This window comes from Phaenicophaeus curvirostris, chromosome 3 (assembly GCF_032191515.1).
Source record: "Phaenicophaeus curvirostris isolate KB17595 chromosome 3, BPBGC_Pcur_1.0, whole genome shotgun sequence".
Lineage (NCBI taxonomy): Eukaryota > Metazoa > Chordata > Aves > Cuculiformes > Cuculidae > Phaenicophaeus > Phaenicophaeus curvirostris.
In genome coordinates this window covers 53,652,520-53,673,293 of record NC_091394.1, presented here as the reverse complement: position 1 = coordinate 53,673,293, position 20,774 = coordinate 53,652,520, and the positions used below count along the sequence as shown (strand labels likewise).

The following is a 20,774-nucleotide window of genomic DNA, read 5'->3' as shown; positions in this document are numbered from 1 at the left end:
TGCACGTAGAATAGTTCTCCCTCATTTTTTTTCTTTTTTATATTTGTTTTATTTTGTTTCCTAGTAAACCACTACCATTCCATTGAAGTGTTGCTTCACTTTAATCGTCAGTGCAAATCAATCCAAACTCCCTGAGCACTAATTGTTCAGGTCAAAAGTTGACAACAAGGTTGCATCATTTCCAAAGAAACCCAGTTGTCTCTGAATGTGTTACTTTTGAGAAGGAAGGGGACGTTTCAGGTACACACTGGTACTTTGTCTGGAATTGTTATTTTGGTGAATCTTATGCTAATTTGTATCCCAAGCAGGTGAAATCAAATTATTCTTTTAATAATAAGCTGATGTTATTTTGCTGTATCTTTCACTTAGTAGTCAGAACATGGGGTAAACGGAGCACAATGCAGCACTTGTGCTGAAGGAATTAATAGAATTATGGAACCATAGAATCGTTAAGGTTGGAAAAGACCTCCAAGATCATCCAGTCAGTCCAACACCACCATACCTACTAAATCACGTAACAAAGGTCCTGCCTTGAAGGATGAGTATGATAACAGGCAAAGATGTACATATAAAGAAGAGACGTGTACAAAGAATGCATCCTGAATCTCTGGGAAATTGCACAGCGATGCAAGTAAAAGCTTACCCTGTGGGAACAGAGTTGTCCATGGGAGAAAAGGGTAAGAAAAGGAAAGTCAAGGTTTATTAGAGGAAAGAAGTTATTTGAGAAACGAAATATTATTGCCAGAAAGAACATCATAAATACTAGTGTAAAAGGCTGAATGCTGGGTTTTGATTTGTACAACAGCTGCAGAATGAGACTTGAATGACAAAAAAACCCACAAAAGAAACATGATTTATCTGAGATTTGATACCCATATTTAAATATGGGCATGACATTCCCTGCTAAAGGCAGTATCATTTGTGGAGCTTAGTATACCACATCTGCCATTGCCAGCAACAGATCTGGCATTGGAGGGCTTCATTTGGAAGGGCTTCTGATGTTCAGTTACTGGCTCAGAGCAGTAGCATTCATTAATACAGGAGAGATATGCGGATTCAAGCAGAGGGAACCCAAAAAGTCAGACTACAGTCAGTATGACCAAGAAGTCATTATGGAGTGGTATGTATATATACACACACTTGGAAGCAATATGAAAGCTAGAAACAAAAATGTCCAGTGTACAAGGAACAATACAATGATAAACAATAATATTTGACTGGAAATACCAGAAAAGTAAACTGAGATGTTTCTGAGACCAGGGGCAAACCTAGGGTATTAACTATATGTATTTAAAGAAACAAGAGCTGTTTTTAGGAGCAGAAAAGGAATATCACCTGCTCATTGGGGAGTAAGGCAAGGCACAAATAATCACAGGGTATTGGAAAGGTTTTTGAAGGAAGAAAGAGTCAGGAGGTGTGTAATGTAAGCTTAGAGGTCTTACTGAGAAAAGTGGCCAAGAGCTGGAAAATGGAAAAAAGTGTTAATTCCTGATTCAAACAATAGTAGTGAACTCTATTGCACTATATAATATGGTTCAGCACTTAAGAGGAAGCTGTGCAATGGCATTTTCTCCTGGATTCAAAAAAGCAGTGGGAAAAGAGTCAGCAACAAAGACAGTCAGACCTAGTTTGCTTTAGCATTGCTGTAAAGTTCATTTAAATGTACATACTGATAGAGAAAAATAGTTTTTAAAAATCCCATTTGTAGGCACACATATTCCATTTCTTCCAATGCGTATCTTGTGCTTTATCTTTTCACTTTGTTTTTGGATTTGTTTTGTTTTGTTTTTTGAATCTGTCAGGCCCCTCTCTTTGTCTTTAAATACCTGAGAAATGATTTGAAAATCCAGCTTTCTGAATTCATGTGTAATACTCAAAAATCTTTAATTTTTCAACTGGGTGTTTCAACAGCTTTTCACATTATTGCAGTCAAGGAGAAAATCCTGAGTATTGTTGAAAGATTCTCGCCAAATGATTCATTGTAGAATCTTCTGTGATAAGAAGGGCTTGTTGTTCCACTTGGAACAATAATTATTACTCAGAGTGGGTGCATAAGTGTTTATAGGTCCTTCCGTTGAACTTTGTACAATGTTGTATTGCATTCTTTAAACAATAACATCTTTGTGAACAAATATTGAGCTTTGAATTAACACATTTTGAATGACTACTTGTGACGATGATACCAACCTTCTGTCTGGGTCCTTGTGCAGAATGTGTAAATGCATATGGATATAAATAACCTTTGATGTTCCAGGAACCTGTAGGTCTCCTTTCACAGATGTGCAGATCCAGTAAAATCTTTAGTTGAAGGATGACACTAAGAACCTAATAAATAAGAGCACTGAATATTTAAATACTCAAGATGTGTTCTTGCTAGTGCGATAACATAATTGCATTTACTTCTATAACCCCAAAAGTGTATCCTGAGAGGGGGTGATAACTTAAGATGGATGCCATTAGAGCTTTCAAACTATGTTTCAAACATGTTTATGAAAGAAAATTGTGATTCTCAGGCCTGGGTAATGTGTATATTCAGGCTTCTATTTTAGCCATTTGAGTTTGGTAAAGAAATAATTAGAAAGTTAATGTTAGGGATCACGAGTGTGATTAAATTTTATCCAACCAAGATAAAAAAAACTTCAACAGAATTACTTATATTTACGGGCACATTAGCCTGGCAACTGTTATTTTGATTCCAGAAGTTTATGGACAAGGTTTGGCCATTAGTATGGAAAAGTGCTTTTCCTATACCTATTCTGCACAAGGAATGTCTATTTGTCTGACAAGGTAGGTTTTTGTTTTGATGTATCTCATCTACCTTTAATTGGTCATCCAAATAATTCAAAATATTTACACAAGCTATTGCTAAAAAATTATATATTTGGGGCATACAAGAAAGCTGGGAAGGGACTTTTTACAAGGACTTATGCTGATGGGACAAGGGGGAACGGCTATAAATTGGAGAGAGGCAGATTTAGACTAGACATAAGGAGGAAATTCTTACAAGGAGGAAGGTGAGGCAGTGGAACAGGTTGCCCAGGGAAACTGTGGATTGTCCATCCCTGGAAGTGTTCAAGGCTAGGCGGGATGGGGCCTTGGGCAACCTGATCTACTGGGAGGTGTCCCTGCCCATGTCAGTGGCATTGGAGCTAGATGATCTTGAATGTTTATTCCAACCCAAACCATTCTATGATTCTATGATATCTCATGGTTTCTGCTTTTGCTTTTTTTTTTAAAAAAGTTCAATTCCATATATGAAAAATGTAAATATGTTGAATGAGAGGGATCACACAAGACTCTAGAAATCTTCCATGAACACTGCAGAATGCACAGGTAAGAGATCCTACTAGCACTGCATGAGTGAAGAAAATGGAACCTCCAGATACATAATTGACTTTCCCATTGGCATAAGTAATTATCTACAAACACAGGAAAAATTACCATTTATTTTGCAAAGAACTAAGGTTGTCCATGGCTAACTGGAAAACAGGGTTAGTCCTTTGCATCAACTCCTGACAGATCTGCCTGCTTCATTTTTAGTCCCACATTACCTAAGAACCAGCAATAAATATACCTTGTTCTTCCATCCATCAGACATAACCAGTCCCTGTCCTTCAGGATGTGATGCAGTTGTCCTGTGCTACAGACTACTCTGAAGGACCTAGTATGAGCTCATGGCCTGATTCTTTGAAGCACATCACAATTATTTTCGGTTTTCTCTTATGCAGAAAATAGCTCTACATATGTACACATTTTCTAACTAACTTCCGAGATTATTTAAGGTCCAGAGGAGATTTAATGTGAGGATCTGAATATAATACAACAGTCAACATTGCCTAGCGCTTGCTACTGTGCAGTGATGATTAAATGACTTGGCAGTTCACGCAAAGACTCTAGGCAACTTATTTCAGGCGTTACAAATACTTACTCCAAATGGAAAACCTAAGAAAAACACAACTGCCTGATGACTCTGAGGACATGCAGGACACTGGCAAGCCAGCCTTGTCACGCTAGACCTGAGTCATGATGTGCATTCTACTGAAATTTTTTAATGCATTGTGAGTTCTAGTGCCCCTATATTGCGGATTGAGGAGAGGAGGCCACAGAGTAAGTAATTACAACCATAGAAAGAACTGGTCTCCAAGCCAGAACTACACTACAGAAACCTTTTTTCTCAGCTGACTGTTCTTGCAGTTACTTCTGTCCTTGGGCCAGTTCTTGTGAGGTATAGAGCAGACCTCCCCTGACTCCCCTGACTGATTTGCTTGTCTGCTGCTGTCAATGGCAGCTGCTGTCAATGGCAGCAGCTGCACCACCAATACCTTCTGGTGCTGTCCTGGTTGCATATATGTGCTGGAAGGATTGCTTAGCGCTTCAAACAGGATCTGTGCCACTTGCTATATATGGACCAAAGTCACAGAGCTACAGTTTAGGGGTGGGTTTTGTTCCTTAGAGGAAGAACTAGAGCTAGTGAAAGCAGCTGCCTTGAAGAAAATGGGAGAATGCATGGATAAAATGCTATGATGGCATCTGGTTTTAAGTCCCATTTTACCAGAGGCAGGTGCTATCCTAAACATTCTTAAGATCTGAAAGCACATAAACTACCCAGAACTTAATGATTTAGACATCTTGAGCCTACAGAAACTGCATGTCGTTCACTTCCCACATTTGAAAAATAGCAGAGTGTCATTTTTATTTAAATAGACTAAAAAATAATTGAATTTGATTGTAAAATGTCTAAAGAGTTTGTTGTGATAAGTTGGATGTGATTTACAATACCAGTGAATGAAAGGATGTTCAGTCTTATGGATTTTAAAAGCACCCATGAGAGATAAGCTTTGTGTGTGGATATTGTCCCACAGAAAAACCTAGCAAATCTTTATTAAAAAGGTCAAAGACAAGTTGATAAATATACCTGGACTGATAAGTATGAGGCTAAGGTTACACTCATTTTAATGAAACTTACAGAAATACAGCTTCTGGGTTGTTAACAATGCTGGGTCTGTAATAAATTCATGATCTACAATCTAGAAACAAGACTATTTTCTATTACAAAGTCTATAAGTAGTATATACATTTTGCATTCTTCAAAGCAATGTGAAGGATTTTATGTTATATTTTATATTTAAATAGCAATGGTCTGTTAACTGTTTAAGACTTACTAAGCAGTTGTGTTCTCCTTCACCTCCCAAAGGGCTTTAAAAATCATTATCTAACTTCTTTTTTTCTAAATTGCTGTCCCAGCAGTTCAGAGTGTTAGCTATAGCAGCACTGCTGTAAAAAGACTTGTTCTTACAGTGGCTTATTTCAGATATTTTACTTTCTAGGAAATGACTTAAAACATTTTCACGGTCCTGCAAATTGTATTTCAACAAGTAAAAGTGTGCAAATATGATTAATAAATAGCAAAAAAAGTTTGAGTGTTAAGTGCTTGCTTTGAGCCTTACATCTGTTTTATTCACATGAAATACCATTGACTTCAATTGAATCATTTCTGATAGACACCAGAGCAGTGACCTCATCACTCTGCATTTAATGAAGTCAATGGTAGATCATGTTTAAATGGGTACAGAATAATTTTGTGTTTGTGAAACAGGATTTTTCCATGCCTGAAACAGCAAAATTGAGGTGCACTGCAAAGAATTCACTTTGACACTGCTCTGTGTGGCTTTTGGAGGAGTTTGACGGGAGGAGGCATCTATTGTGTATCAGACACCTGCCCTCTGTTCTGGCTGTTACTGCACAAATGCCTTGAATGCTGGCAAAGCTGGCTTAAACCCCCTATACACTACTATCTTCAGCTTCTTTTCCTAGTTGTGCAACATAATTGTTTGGGATCCATGGGATAAATCACTGCATTAATTAAACAAGCTTAGAAGGACTCTGCCTTTTTCTGTTGTGCAATAGGCAGGGAACACTTGAAATGGGTTCATGATAAAGCATGGGGTGGCACAGTGGCCCAAGCAGAAGTTGTTTGCTGTGGTCCTGCTCTCAGTGAGCTCTTTCAAGGAGATGATCTCAATGTTCTTACAGGTTTTTCAATGTCTAGCATTCTCTGGATCATGTCATTTCCCCAAGAAATAAGGCAGCTCTGCAGCTGCGCTGCTTTGCACCAGCTGCAGAGCTGATGTGGAACAGAATTCTGAGAAAAACACCCACAAGATGAAGGTCTTCATTCCCTTCTCTTAACGCTGCATAGATCGGTGTTCAGCAACCATTATGGATAAAAAAGATGGACTATTTCCATACAGATATTCCCATCCGGTCCTTTTTCATTCCACGAAGGGATGAGGAACAGTGATTCAAATACAACTTGAGCAGCCAAACTTCACCTTCTGCCTGCTGAAGTTTAGTATGGAGAGGTAAGTAGTGACTGCAGGATCTGCAGAGGTTGAGGAGAAAGCTACATGGTTCTCTGCAGCAGGATCAAGCACTAAGGGTTACTAAGTTAAGGAGAAATAGTCTTGGAGATAAGGGAATCAGGAAAGACTTTGGTAACCACCAGTGTGGAGATATAGAAATGAACTGTTTTGCATGCTTGTAGTCTATGAACAGTGGTTAATGAGTACTTGTGTATCTGCAAGGTGAAGTTCAGAGAGTGGTGATGTTTTGGAGGCCAGTTGATAAAGTTGGTCAAGTCAGGACAGTTTCCAGGTGTGTATTCATTCTGGAAAGAAATAATTAAGATTTCTGTGGGGTGAGCTTGTATTTGGGAATCGTATACTATCCCATAATTATGCTTGTAACATCAACAGTCTATATATACACACATATGACTTCTTGCTTGCAGGAACAGGAATAAATTAATATAAATGCATATATCAGTGGGAGGAAAATAAAGAAAGGGAGAGAAGACTTCGATTTCCATCCTCCTCTGTTTCACAGTCATATTTTGATGGCAAAAGAGTGAACTCTGAAGAAAATAGTTGCATTTTTTTTATAAAAATCTTCATAAGAATGGTTTTAGGTGGCTGATTAGGAGTGAGAATTTCAGCTTAGTGCCTGTGAATTGTGTCTCAGAGGATTCTCAGAAATGATTCTGTGTGGTTGGAGGCATTGCTGATTCGCCACCCTCCTCGAGCCTCCACCTCAGTGCCATACATTGCTGTTTTGAGGGGCAGTGTCTGTGTGCAGAGACAGTTTGCATTTAACTTCTGCTGAAAGTGCGGCAAATCCAGCTGCACTTGGTGTCAGATGTAGGTGTCAATGTGTGTGTGTGCTGCTTTTATAGCTTTGTTGTATTTGCCTCTCATGGAGCCTGGGAAGTCTAGAAGAGCTTGGGTCCAACAGACCCTGGGGTTCTTCAGCTCGGGTGCCTTGTAGGGACCTGGTTCCTCGCAGAGGCTGTGGAACAGCCCTGCTTCCACTTTAAGCGTCTTGAGTTGTGGGTAGCCCCAGAGCCTGTTGTGACAACAGGGAGAGTCAAAGTTTAAATCTAGTGTGCTTTAGATCTGGGTGTTATAATCAGACAGACTGCCTCTTTACCTCTCCGTATGCAGAAGAATATTTTGAGGGATGGGCTTTTAAGAAGTACTGAGAACACAGCAGTTTTTATGCTGATGATGAAGGGGTTTGTTTTGTTTTGTCTTGTTTTTACCCCAATTCCATGGAGTCCAGAGTGAAGATCTTTTTCCCAGTGAGGCTGGAACAGCCTCAGCTCTGTGCTGCCTGTACCACATCGTGTGGGTGTAGGGCAAAACATCCCCCAGTTTGGGATCAGCTGGGACCTCAAGTGCCTGCAGCTCTTCATCTCTCTCCGGGGCTGCCGCTGGATGCTGCTCTCTCTCCCTCTCCCACAGTGTTTTGGAAGACTCTGCGTGTCGCTTCGCTTGGAGGTAGCGCTGCTCCCGGGCTCTGCCTCGCTGAGGTTGGAGGAGGCGTGGGGGGCACAGAGGGGTTCGGGGGAGCCGCTCGGGGATGCGGGTCCCGGGACAGCTGCCTCTTGGTGGGGCTGCCTAGCTCCCTACCCTGGAGAGCAGGCGAGCGGGAGGGAAATTCACATTGAGTGTTGGGAGCGGTAGGGAAATTCATGTTGGTGCTTTGGAGGGGGGATGCCCCGCAGGGACCGGCTCTCCGTGAGTATTTCTCTCTCCTTCTTCTCCTCTCCTGTTAACACCTCACAGACCTGCAGGTGAATGCCAGTTGTTCAGCTCAAGAAGAGAGTCCGTTAGTCGGCTTTTTGGAAGGATGGAGTGTTTAAATGCTAAATACTTCAGATCAGGGATCTGCCTGTCAATCCTACACTTATCAAGTGTTGTAACCAAAGCAGAGGAGAGAAGCCCTGAATAGCTGGGGTGACACTGTTCTGGAGCGCTCTTACTTATTCCCCTGGCTCTGTGTTCATTGTCACCTGCCTGGTGGCAGCTCTACAGATGCTCCTGATGTAGAGGTGTCAGGGGACGTTCACCACTGCATCATCAGGTGCATTATATCTGTGATATAGATATGGAAGCTATGGAGCTTTAAACCAGATATTCATCTTATGTATCTTCTCCGTTCATGAACTGTTTGTTCCGTGTTGCTGCATTGCTGTAATCAGAATGTCAGTTCCGGGATCCAGGGAATTCCGGGAAACTTGTAGATTGAATTTAGGTACGCTACTATCCATTGAACTAATGCCAAAAGCTTGAATGCATTATTTCTTAGTCTCTCAAAACATTAGGCAAAGAATGATAATCTGGAATTTACTCTCTTAGAATCCCATGATCTATAAAAATTTAAATGTTTCCTGAGAGGTGAACTGCATGTGTTAAGTATTCTGGAGGTTGCTAGAAGGACCAGTTTAATTTATTTTTTTTTGCAGTGGCTTTGAATACATATACATTTAATATTTTGCTGCGTGTGACAGCTTAGAAAACTGGTTCTCTGAGTCTTCAATTATTTGTTAGAGAAGTTGAGATTTGATTAGTAAAGCAACAGGAGATGGATTTGTTCCTTATTTCTTCAGCACCTCATAAACACGTTACAGGTTGACCTGAGACAAAAAATGTTTCTTAGCTGTTAAACATGTCTCAGCTGTAAGTTTCCAAGTTGCTTCTTGTGAAATCTAAATTCAGTTTAGATGAGTGCTGATGGAAAAAAAGTTAAAGTGTGGATTTATTCTCCTATGGTAATAGGCAACTGATTTTGATATTTGTCTGCAGTCCACCTTCAGTTTTTCACTGGCAGTCAGGAAGGATGTTTATTTTTTCATGCAAACACTGTGATACAGCCTTTGTACGTGTTAGTGGCTTATGGAGCTACCTCTGTTATCTTTGTTTTGGAACAAGTGGTTGCTGCCCTGTAAACAACCAGAAGGATTTGGACACACACTGTATGCCAGGATTGTTTAACAATGATATTGCTAAGTGATTCTGAGATAGTTTGACTCCCATATTTTCCAGAAATTATTAGATGCTGGAGAAATATGGCAAATGCAACCATTTTTACTTGACTAAGTTTGGTGTCATCATGGTGTTTACATCCTTGAAACAAGACAAGATCTTTAGGGGGCCAATAATGCATATATATTGAAACTATCTGATAAAGACAAAGACCAGCAAAATCTGAGTGCTGGCAGTAACATCTGCTCTGGCTTTTGTTTCCACTTATCATACGGTGAAGGAATAACTAACATTTTTCTGTATAGAGAAGCAAGATCTGTTGGTTGATAGTGAGAAATGTGACAGGTGTGCAAAATTACTTGCACATTTAGGCACTTTCTCAGACCTAAAAAGCTTTAGGGGCAGGGGGTCAGTTCAAAATATGTAACTACCAGGTGTCGGGATGCGAAGACTTTTTCAGCCACATGTAGGGTATGCATGGCTTCAGCTGTGTTTAGGATGCAACAAGAACATCCTGTAAGCAGTTTTTCCCTTTAGGTTGCAAATGATTCACTCAAGCAAAGAAACCACCTTGTAAGACAAAATAAGGAATGAAACTGTTATGTAAAGGAGAATTAGCTGAGGTGGCTAAAGACATCTGTTGAGGAGACAAACCACAGTGTTAAGGTATTCCCTCCTTTGCTTCACCACCTTCTTCTTCCCCCCCAACTGAGTAATTCTTCAAGAAAAGATACAGGAATACCTGGGAGGAAATATATGATAAGTTTTGTTGAAAATGTAATACGTTGTTTAATGTAAATCTGTGGCGGGTTCACTTTAATACCCTGTAGTGTTCCCCTATGGAACAGTGACTGGAATCACTGAAGTTCTCTAGAACCTCTTAGAGCCCCAGAAAGCATCACTTATGAGAAAAACCTTGGAGCAGCATCCTGCAACACCTCAGGGCTAACAAAAATATCATATGAGGCTTAAGAAATGCCCCTTTAAGTCACAGAGAATTAGAATCCATATAGTAAGGAGACTTCAGGCAGCAAATGCCTCTAAAGCTGATGCCATGAAGATCTGGGAGCTCTGTCATAGCTTCCCTGGAGGAAGGTCATAGGAGGATAGTTCTTTATAGTTTTCTCCTGTGACTTGATGCAAGTCCTGTAATGTCAAGATACTACAGCCAATAAAAAGTTCTAACAGATAAATGCAAGGCAGAAGGCTGAAGAGATGTGTAGTATTCACACTTAGCTTTAAAGTACGAGAAAAATGTCAGTTGGAAAAAAAGATATTGTGTTGTGTATGTCAGGTGGACAAGAAGATAGAAGAAGGAACAGCTAAGAGAAATGGCCAAGTGGTACAAATGGTACAGTTAAGTGAAAGGGTTGCACCTTTCCTTTTAAGAAGCTGGACAAGGTAGACGAGGCAGTAGAAATCCTTGATTATTTAAGTAAAGGGCTTGAGGGAGAAAACTGAATGCTTTAAGCCTTGGTGTAAAGCAAAGTCTTTTGAAGGGCTAATGGACTTTGTGTGGGAACAGTTGTGACTCAGCTACAGGCAGGGAAGAATATTTCCTGGTCAGTGAAGACAGAAAGTGTGCGTGAAGAACATCTTTTCAAAGAAAACTGTAATAAGCTCCAAAGAAGTGAGGAAAAATCACAAAGATAAAACAAATGTTTTCTGGTGAAAAAATACTTAGCAGGACAGGAAAGGATGGCTTTAAAAGAGGGATTTTGCTAAGGTTGAACTAATGAGTGTTGTAAGTTTTCAGGTCTGATTTAGAGAGACCTGCCATTAAAGACAGCAGCCTTACTAAATTTTAACCATCTAAAACTGGCCTGCAGTTTAATGCTGAAAGAGAAAAATTGCTATGTCAGGTATTGCTAACAGCCTAGTGATGGAAATGCATGGGTAGCAGTCGGTATCTCTCTTTTTGGGAATAAATCCACATTGTAAATCAGCCAAAAGTGAAGGGTCACCTTCCACTGGATCAAGTTGCTTAAAGCCTCATCCAACCTGACACTGACCACCTCCAGGGATGGGGCATCCACTTCTTGAAATGGGAAAATTCATAGCTATGTCAAGCAGTTCTAGAAGCAAACTTAAATATAATGTGAAATTTCCCGTGAAAGAATATCTTTTGGGGAGAGTGTTTCAGAAAGAATGATCTGAAGTCTAGCACGTTACTTCTCTGTACAATATCATAATGGCACAAAGGTGGATTGTATCCTGTTACTAGGGTAGTGATTTGTGTACGTCTTGAAAACTCAAATGATTATGGTGTGTGATAGACGTGCAATTAATCTAGCAATAAATGAGAGTCTCGAAGTTGCCGCACTGAAATTATGTTGCAGTTGTGGTGGCCAATGACATGTAGAAGTTGTGCACAGAAGGACCTCTTTATTGGTTTTACAAGACTTTTTATACCCTTTCTGGGACTGCGTGTCCATATATAATTGGTTTAGCCAAAGACCAACAGTTCGTAATTGGATGACTCTTTCTCTATTGTAACTTCATAATTGGATGGTTCCACCTGCAGCCTGGCAGCTTCTTACTCTTGTTTACTCAGCTTTTTTTGGCACTTTCCAGCTTCATCAAGGATACGTGGGTATCTGTTCAAGGCCAATGTTAAGCTTGCATTCCCATCCCTCGGAGCAGCCGAGACTTCCCACAAAATTACAGGTGGGTTAGAGAAATACTAAAGACTGATAGAAAATACATTCTGTATCTTGTGGTGAGATCATAGATGATTGATATTAGAAGTCTGTGCCCCAGAGAGCTCCTTGTTGAGGTCAAGAGCCTAAATGCTGTCCTGGCCACTTGGGGGATCCAGTTGGATGACCAGAGAGGGAGAGATCTGTGCCCATGGGCTGCATAGGTCATGGCCACAACTTTGAGACAACTGGCTGAAGGACAAAGTCCAGGATGCAGAAAAATTAAGGGATGAGGCCTACAGAAAATGCTACCTAAAAGGAAGGAATTAAAAACATTGCAAAAGGAATTGCTTAGATCAGAAGTGGAAGTGGGAGAGGGAAAAAACAGTATTTTATCTGTTATTTCAAGGCTGGTGCAAAGAGGAAAGGGATAAATCATTTTGGAGAGCCATCTTGGGCAGGTCAGGAAGATATTAGGAATAACTTCCTCACAGTAACATATTTATGAGCCTGGTAGAACACCAGTACTGCCATGGGAAACCATGAATTCTCCTTTACCAAAAACATCTAAAAATGGGCCACAAAAACATCTAACGGGAAGGCTAAAATTAGAGCTGATCATGCTTGGTCATCCCGTGGATGAGATCCACACTGAACAAACAGAAGTTAGAAATGTTTCTACTATACAAAAACAAGACAAGCCCAACCCATAAGGGTTTTTTTTTGTGGAATGAAGAGTGGTGATCATCCAACTAGAATAAGTGATCACTGCATTGCACATAGGTTTTAGCTGAGTGTGTGGTAGAGAAATTAGTTGGCTGAGCAAATGTTTGTCTCATATTATACTTTTCTATTTATCAGTTCTCTGTAATGTGAGACTCCTTATCTTTGTTTTTGATCAGTTCCAAAGCTTCAAGGAGTAATCTTAGAGTATGTGATCAGAGCCTTTCTGGTGCTTTTGAAAGACTGTCTTACACAGTGAGGGAAGAGCAGAATGGGTGCTTAAAAAAGTCTATCAGGTGAAATTATCATGATTGGGGAATATATATGTATATGGGATATTTATATGTGTGTATATATGATCAAGCTGTATTCTTGTGAAATAATATATTTATTTTAGATTTATTTTAGAACACTTGAAAAATAAATGAAGAAAAGAAGTGGAAAAACAAATTTGGGTTTCCTGGTTCTGTGTTGGGAGTGTTAACTCTGAGAACAGAGCTGAACTTAATGGCAGGAACTTCACTGGAAGCCATACTTTGTGCTAGGGATACCTTTTGCTGTTAATTTTATCACCATCTTTCCTGGTAACATGTAAGGAGGAGAAATCTGAGTGCATAGGGGAGACCCCAATCTTTTCTTTAAGGACATGGAAAAGTACAGTCCCAGAAACTCAAAAAAGTGATACAAATTTAATCAATTACACTGTTTTGTCATCTCTTTGTATTACATTCTTTGCTTCACAATGTTCTGATGAAGGTGCTCATGCTGTGTGAAACATCATGATTTTAGCTATGGAAACTGATTTTTCTTTAAAATGAATAAGTAACACTTCTATTTGTCTGTTATTGTTAACTAACATTCAACCGCTAGTAAAACTATCAAAAGTTTATTTCCAGCCTACCTGTTTTTCACTGGAATTGCAGTGCAGTCTTCCCCTGTTTTGCTTAGACAACAGATACCAGGGCTTCTGAGGAAGACATCTGATGAAGTAAAGACAATGAACATTAACATCAAAGTGGCTTAAGGTGTATGAAGTCAGTGCTCAGAAACTTAAAATGAGAAGAAAAGATTGAAATCAAAGGAAATGCTCAGGAAGGGTTCATAATAGTTTTAAAAGCTTTTAAAACCCTTCAAAAATCCTTTATAAGAATCACATGTAGGGTGTGCATGGCTTCAGCTGGGTTCAGGATGCAACAAGAACATCCTGTAAGCAGTTTTTCCCTTTAGGTTGCAAATGATTCACTCAAGCAAAGAAACCACCTTGTATGACAAAATAAGGAATGAAACTGTTATGTAAAGGAGAATTAGCTGAGGTGAGTAAAGACATCTGTTGAGGAGACAAACCACAGTGTTAAGGTATTCCCTCCTTTGCTTCACCATCTTCTTCTTCGCCCCCAACTAAGTAATTCTTCAAGAAAAGATACAGGAATACCTGGGAGGAAATATATGATAAGTTTTGTTGAAAATGTAATAAGTTTTTTTTTTTGAATTGTTAATTTATCCCTTTTTTGCAAAGACATATTTGGTGGAAAATAAATTACTTTCTCATATCCATGTTAAATATGATCCAGCTAACACTAGACTTCCTAGTTAACTGTAGTGTGGCAGATTTCCTGAGGTTTTGAAAGAGCAGTGCTGTTAAGAAAAGATGTATATGCAACCAAAAAGAACTGCTAGTAGAGTAAAAGGTGTTATTGGATAAAATCTTATGAAGGAAATCTATTCAAAGTGTAAATGTTAAAAAAAAATACATAATTACTAATTATGAACAAAGTAGAAATATGTAAGATACTATAATAGCAAGGCCTGACATGCAGCTCAAATGCTACTCTTTCCGGGTATGAAGAAGACATTTTTTCGCTTATGACTTGGCCCTTGACAAGAAGCTACTAGTATTTTTGCAGTTTTACTTAAGCAAACTATTTGGCGACAGCAGGAAACAGTGTGTATCATGAAACAGGCCACCGTGCTGTGCGAAGCAACACAGCAACGTCGAGGAAGCCATCTGGCACTGAAGTCAGTGAACTGGCACAGTCAACAGTGAACAACACAGGCGGCTCACCCATAGAAGTACATACATGAAATATAGTTAGTAATGACTAATTAATGTCTGCCTTTGATTCTGTGGGTCTTTGCTTTCTTATTCCTTGGCCCAGGGTTCTCGGGAAGGGTAATGTTGTGGAGGAGGGGAACAGGCATCACACAGTCTGGTCTGCCTCTATTTTGTCTAAATGGTGTGGAGGACCACAGGCTTTTTTCCTGCTCATCCTATTCCATTTGAACTGTTCAGAACAGAAGAAATCTGCTTAGTATCACCTGTAGAGCTTGAGTGAAATTATGGACCAAGTGATTTTAAGTTACAATTGGTTTTCTCTTGTTTTCATAGCAGAAGTGATATTGCTCCTTGGTTGGCTTTGTCGTTAAGCTGGAAGATCATATCTAGTCCTCTGGGCAATTTATGGAAATGGAGAAGGCAATTTAAGTTCTCTTTAACAAGAATGATTTAGGAGTATTGAGATATGGTACCAATTCCTTCAGGAACAAGGAATCAATTTCATTCCAAGGCCCCCCCCTCTGCTCATTACTGGATGTTCTTCTTTTTTTTTTGATTAATTTCTTCCTCTTGTCTGTTTGCTTTCTTTTCCACAAGGAGTCATTCCAAATACTCATAAGAATATGGAGCCATAAAAATTTCTGGAAAATATTTTAGGTTTTGACATTTGATGTCTGGCAAAACACAATAGGTTTGCAAAATTTTGGTATGGGGCTGTGGTATTAAAATATTTTTAGAATCCCTTTGGCATGTGTCATAAAATCATGTCTAGTCCTAGCACATGGCTTTGCAAGTCTTCATTTCTATACACTTCCTCTTCATGTGCTGAAATAATAACCACTCCAAAAGTATTTTTGGTGATTCTTATTCCAGGAAAGCTTCCCCTAGCCCTTCATGCTTGACCAGTAGTTTAGTTGGGTACAAGAATATTTCTTGAATGCTGTACGCATACAATGACTTTAAATTCTTCATTTGACCCAGAGTCAGGGTCCTAGTCTGGCAAATATGCAGCTTTTACTAGCTGCTAGAAAAATTCCCCCATAATTTCTAACATAAAATACTTCCAAAATTATAGTATTTGTAGATGTGTAAATCTTACCCCTGCCATCCCAGAAATGCAGCATCCTCAAGGCTGCCTCTGCCTACTTTCATTTTTCTGTGAAGAGATTGAAATGATAACAAGGAGTTATTTCCCATTCATTTTCCATTGTCTATTTATTGCTGGCAACAGGGATCATGAGGGAGATATACAGCACTTCTGAAGAAATACTTGGGTTTCATTCTCAGCTAATTCTAATTTTAAAGGACTAAATTCCTTCTATTTGTCCATGGAAAGTTCATCTGTCTAAGGGCTATACTATGTAAAACAGAGTATCTTGAAGCCCGTTTAGGGCATATGGATGTGTTTGAGTAGGTTATATTTCTACTGCCAATTTCTTATTTTCTGTAGAAATCCAACTCCTCTGGGATTTATCAGTTCCGAGATTCATCAAAGAAAACGAACTAAATCAGTCCCTCCTCCTGTCCGTGGAAGCCTGAGGGTGTCTTGGCTGTGGTTTCTCATTTGAAATATTTGTTCTCCATAGGCACTTTTACAGCTGTTCATCACTGGAGAACACTGGCCTTGAAAGTTATGTGGCTTAGCACATTTTCTAGTCCATTAGTGCTGGGGTATTGCCCATATTTTGAGTTGCCACAGTGCTTACTGCAGACATCATTCAAGCTTTGGGTCAAAATCAGAAACATTGCCAGCGATTTCTTGCAATGGAATTAGTAAAACATCATCTTGGTGAGGAAGACTTGTTCAGTAATGGAGAACTTGCCCACTGGCCCTTTTTCACAAGATCAAGGTTTGCAAGGAGACAAACACCTGTGTGTCACAAGCTCTTTCTCTATTTTCCTCCTCTGTGGTATCTCAGGACCCTTTACAACTTTGTCTCAGTAAGTGGAGGAGAAGTGGATTTTTGAAAGCAAAAATTCCGCTTTCTGTTAACATTACTGCCAATAATGATACTGGATTTCTAGTGATACCCTTCAGTATATGGTATCTGTGTGGTGCTTGCTGTATCCATTCTGCTCGTCGTGTTTATTTAGATTATTCTCATGTTCAGGGTCATATGATACAATATATCTCAGCTATACAAAACACAGAGTGGCTCTAGATTTAATTAGAAATATAGAAACTTGATAGAAAAAAATAAAGAACATAACATGTATATCAGGGCAGTGGAAGAAGAATTAAATGAGAAAAAAGCTGAACTTACATCCCTATCTTTTTCAGGCAAATGCCTCAAGCACTGAATTACAGAGACAAGCCTCCATGGGTCATAGCTTCTCCTTTCCTTCTTGTGGTTTAACTTCAGCCAGGTAACTTTTCCACCACACTCTAACCCAATGGTTTTGGTGCTCATTTCAGAAATGGGAGATGTTGACCTGACCCCTGTTAAGACAAGAAGTCCCCAGGTTCTAAGCTGCACACTGTGGTGTGACCACGCCTGTGGCCATGTGGCAGGGTTTTTCAGTGGCCTCACCCCCTTCCCATGGAGTCTTATATGTGGAGCCTGTTCAGATGCAGTTTCTACCCAGGGGAGACATCTGGGGTTTGAGCCCTGTGTAGGCAAAGTACAACCTTAAGACAGGCACCAAAGCCTAGAGAGAAGGTAAAATTCACAGCCAGGCATAAGCTCTCTGCCCTCTCAGCCTGCTCAGCCTCTTGCTGTTCAAGGATCCCTCTCTAGCACTTCAGATCCTGGCTTTGACTCCTTAAATCACTGTTCTGAAAGGGCCAGATAACAGCAGCCACAGGGATTATATTGGAGGCACTCTATGGATTTCTTGCTGTGTTTGCATAATGCTTTTCTTCTTGGGATTTTGTTGTTGCTGTTTTTGCTGCATTAAAGAACAATCTGATAAGGAAGGGCTTTCTTAACACTAAAAAAATTAGGCATTCTGGTACCACTGTTAAGTCTCTCTATGGATGACTACTGCTACAAGAAATTAACGCATGTTCTCTGGGAATAATTCCCAGACTTTTCCTTCGTTGCTCCTGTTTTAAAAGATCCTCTTCTTTTAAGTCAGTGGCATTTCAAGCAACTACTTTCCTTCTTAAGGTTCAGAGAAAAATATGCTTGTGCATAACTCTGACTTTGACTCCTGCTATAAAAATGTTCAGCAGTGCCACCGCATAGTGGATCATCTTCTCTTGGCTTTAAGTAGAAATATTGCTGAGTAATGTGCATCCTTCTCACGGTGTACTTATTTGATTGATTGCTTTTCTCACTCTGTCTTTCTTTACAAGTTGATATTTACAGGTTTGCAGTCTGAGAAAGGCTGTGTCATAACTGAAAAAACTGGTGGAGCAGCTACATATTCTGCAGCAGAATACTATAGAATAACTGCTAAGGAACTGTGATTTATAAACACGGCACAGTTGGTAAGATTACAGATCATAAATATCATGTGGATAGGCTTGGATAAAACTTATTGTCTTAGCAGTAGATTGTTTGGTTAGGAATGAGTTCATATTACTTTGGTTTACTTAACTAATGCTTCAGCATCTAGTCTGAAGTAGTAACCTAGATATCCTCAGTATTGGAGAGAGGGAGGGTAGTTTCATCAGGGTAATCTATACCTTAGTCTACACCTTATCACCTCTACTTGGACAAATGGAACATACTGTAGCGTCAGTCTGCAAAGAGATGGCTAACACGTGAGGTGGTGTGATTTGTGGTGGCAGTACCAGAGCAGACACTCACATTGCAGTGTCACAGATAGGGGCTTTTTGGCTCAGAGCTGGCAAATGTGGCCCATTCTGGAGCCTGTCATTCTAATATCACCTTTGATGTTTGGCAGTGTGTTTTTTTTCCTTTCAGCAGTCAGCCCCTGTCTTTGCTAGCTAGGTAGCTGATCTGGTGGACTCAATCACTGGTTTTCTGTCTTGCTTTGGCAGCCTAGAATATAGGTTTGAAGTGGCACAACTTTCTTTTCATGAGAGAGGGGCCAGCAGCATGAAGTCAGAGAAGAGATTTCCTCATCCATTTAAGCTCTTAATTTCTAAGAAATGGTTTGTCAACGTTCTGTGAAGACTTATGTGGTCATGTGCCTGTCAGTGAGGTGTAACTGTGTATTATAAGGTGTGTAGTACAAGATACGTAACATTTTCATGAAGAAAGCAGTATTTGTGTTATTAGCTACTTGCCTGTAGGACATTTTCAAACCAGTTATCTTCTTTAATTTGGCAATTAATATCTAATATCAACTATGAGTTTATGGAAAACCTGGCTGAGGATGTAATAGACTGTATGTAATTAGTAATTATACTGGATGTAATTAGTAATAGACTGACAGGCGTGTTTCTTAGAGGATGCTTTGACAGTACCAGAATATCTTCAGAAGGGCCAGCAACACGGCAGGGGGATGAGAAATTTTTAATCTATCCTACCTACAATAAGAAAGGAAATCAAAGCAGTGAATTCCCACAAAGGTAGTAACAAGGCACCTTATTTCCACCTATTTCACCTCAGGCATTTAGTCCTTTTTTCAGAACTAAGTTCCTCTCACTGAACTTCATGGCCTCAAGGAGGTTCCTGTGGCAGCACCTGAGATTGAAAGCAGACTCTATTTCTAGTTCTTGTTGAACGGGAAAGCTGCCTTCTCTCAGCTTCTGATACAGGGCACAAACCCTATTCTTATTTTGATGCAGGGCTCCATTGACTCTACGTTCTGGAAGTAAATTGTGTTTCAGGTCAGTCATTATTGGGTTTTGTTTGGCAAAGAGTCTCAAAACCAAATAAGGGGTCTTAAATAAGGCTTTTATTTAAGCCAAAATGAGGAAAATAGCTACTTCCCAAAGGCATTATAGCAAATAAGTAAATGGAGAATAGAAAATCTGACTGCTCTTTTCTTCCTTACAAATGAGAGGAGAAATAGAGTACTTGAGAACATTTGGAGATTTATATGCAATAAACAGTCTTGTTACTGTTTCAGTTATTGAAACAAGTAGAATAGAAGTACGAATACTCTAGTAATTACACTAGATAAGTTGTAAGCCATGGCAGGAATGGTCAGTTAACTGATGAAACCAGAACTGTGTGATGAAGATGCCCTCTCATTTCCTCGAAGCCTCCTTATCCCTCTACTCTTGGGTAAAACTGCAGTATGAAGCCATTGAATAAGAACAGCAGTTATAACCAGCCAAGACATGAGAACTTCAGCTCTACTGAGAGCTATCATGTTCTGTCATGCTCTGTTCTGTACTGTTGGGCCCACACTTGTCTCTGTTCTTGCATTTTTGCTTTTGTTTTTAGTCTCACAGAGCAGATTGCCATTGTAAACAAAGGTAATGTAATGTGTGATGTATAATAGTTCAGGAACCAACTCTTCTGCTTGTAGTGAGTGCCCTGGTCATAGTTTTCAGGAGTGGTTCCCCTCTTCATTTAATTTAATTAAGCATTTCATTTAGTTTTTGATACTTAATGTGTTTCTCAGAAAATAACACTTTCTACTGTGGTATTGGAGTATTTGATGTTCATTGAGACAGTATGGACTCAATACTTTTACAAACATAAAGGTAAGTAGAGGATGCCCTGAAAATGTTGTCCTTGTTGACCTGTTAATAGATTCTGTGACATTATGTTCTGATGATGTTTCTTTCATAGAAGACATCTTTGTAAGCCGATTTCTTTAGTGCCTTGATCATCTCAGGTCTAAACCTCTCTTTCCTCTTACTTCATTTTGATTTGGAGCAAGCACTGTTTAATATCTTCATCATTGACATAGACAGCAGGATCAAGTTCACCCTCACTAAGTTTGCAAGCTGAGTGGTGCAGTTGACATGCCTGAGGGATGGGATGCCATCCAGAGGGACTTGGACAAGCTTGAGAACCGGGCCCATGTGAACCTCATGAGGTTCAACAAGGCCAACTGCAAGATCCTGCAGCTGGGTTGGGTCAACCCCCCAGTATCAATACAGGCTGGGGAATGAAGGGATTGAGAGCATCCCTGCTGAGAAGAACTTGAGGGTACTGGTGGATGGAA

The 20,774-nt window shown here is 39.7% G+C and overlaps 1 protein-coding gene across 1 annotated transcript in view; it reads left to right on the top strand.

The window, feature by feature from the left end:
* The first annotated feature begins 7,734 nt into the window (after positions 1-7,734).
* LOC138718594 (opsin-5-like) overlaps positions 7,735-20,774 on the top strand; it is a 31,921-nt gene continuing 18,881 nt past the window's right edge. Inside the window, exon 1 of the mRNA XM_069853103.1 lies at positions 7,735-7,835. Coding sequence (XP_069709204.1) covers positions 7,773-7,835 — 63 coding nt within the window. The 5' untranslated portion in view covers positions 7,735-7,772. The remainder of the gene's footprint in view (positions 7,836-20,774) is intronic.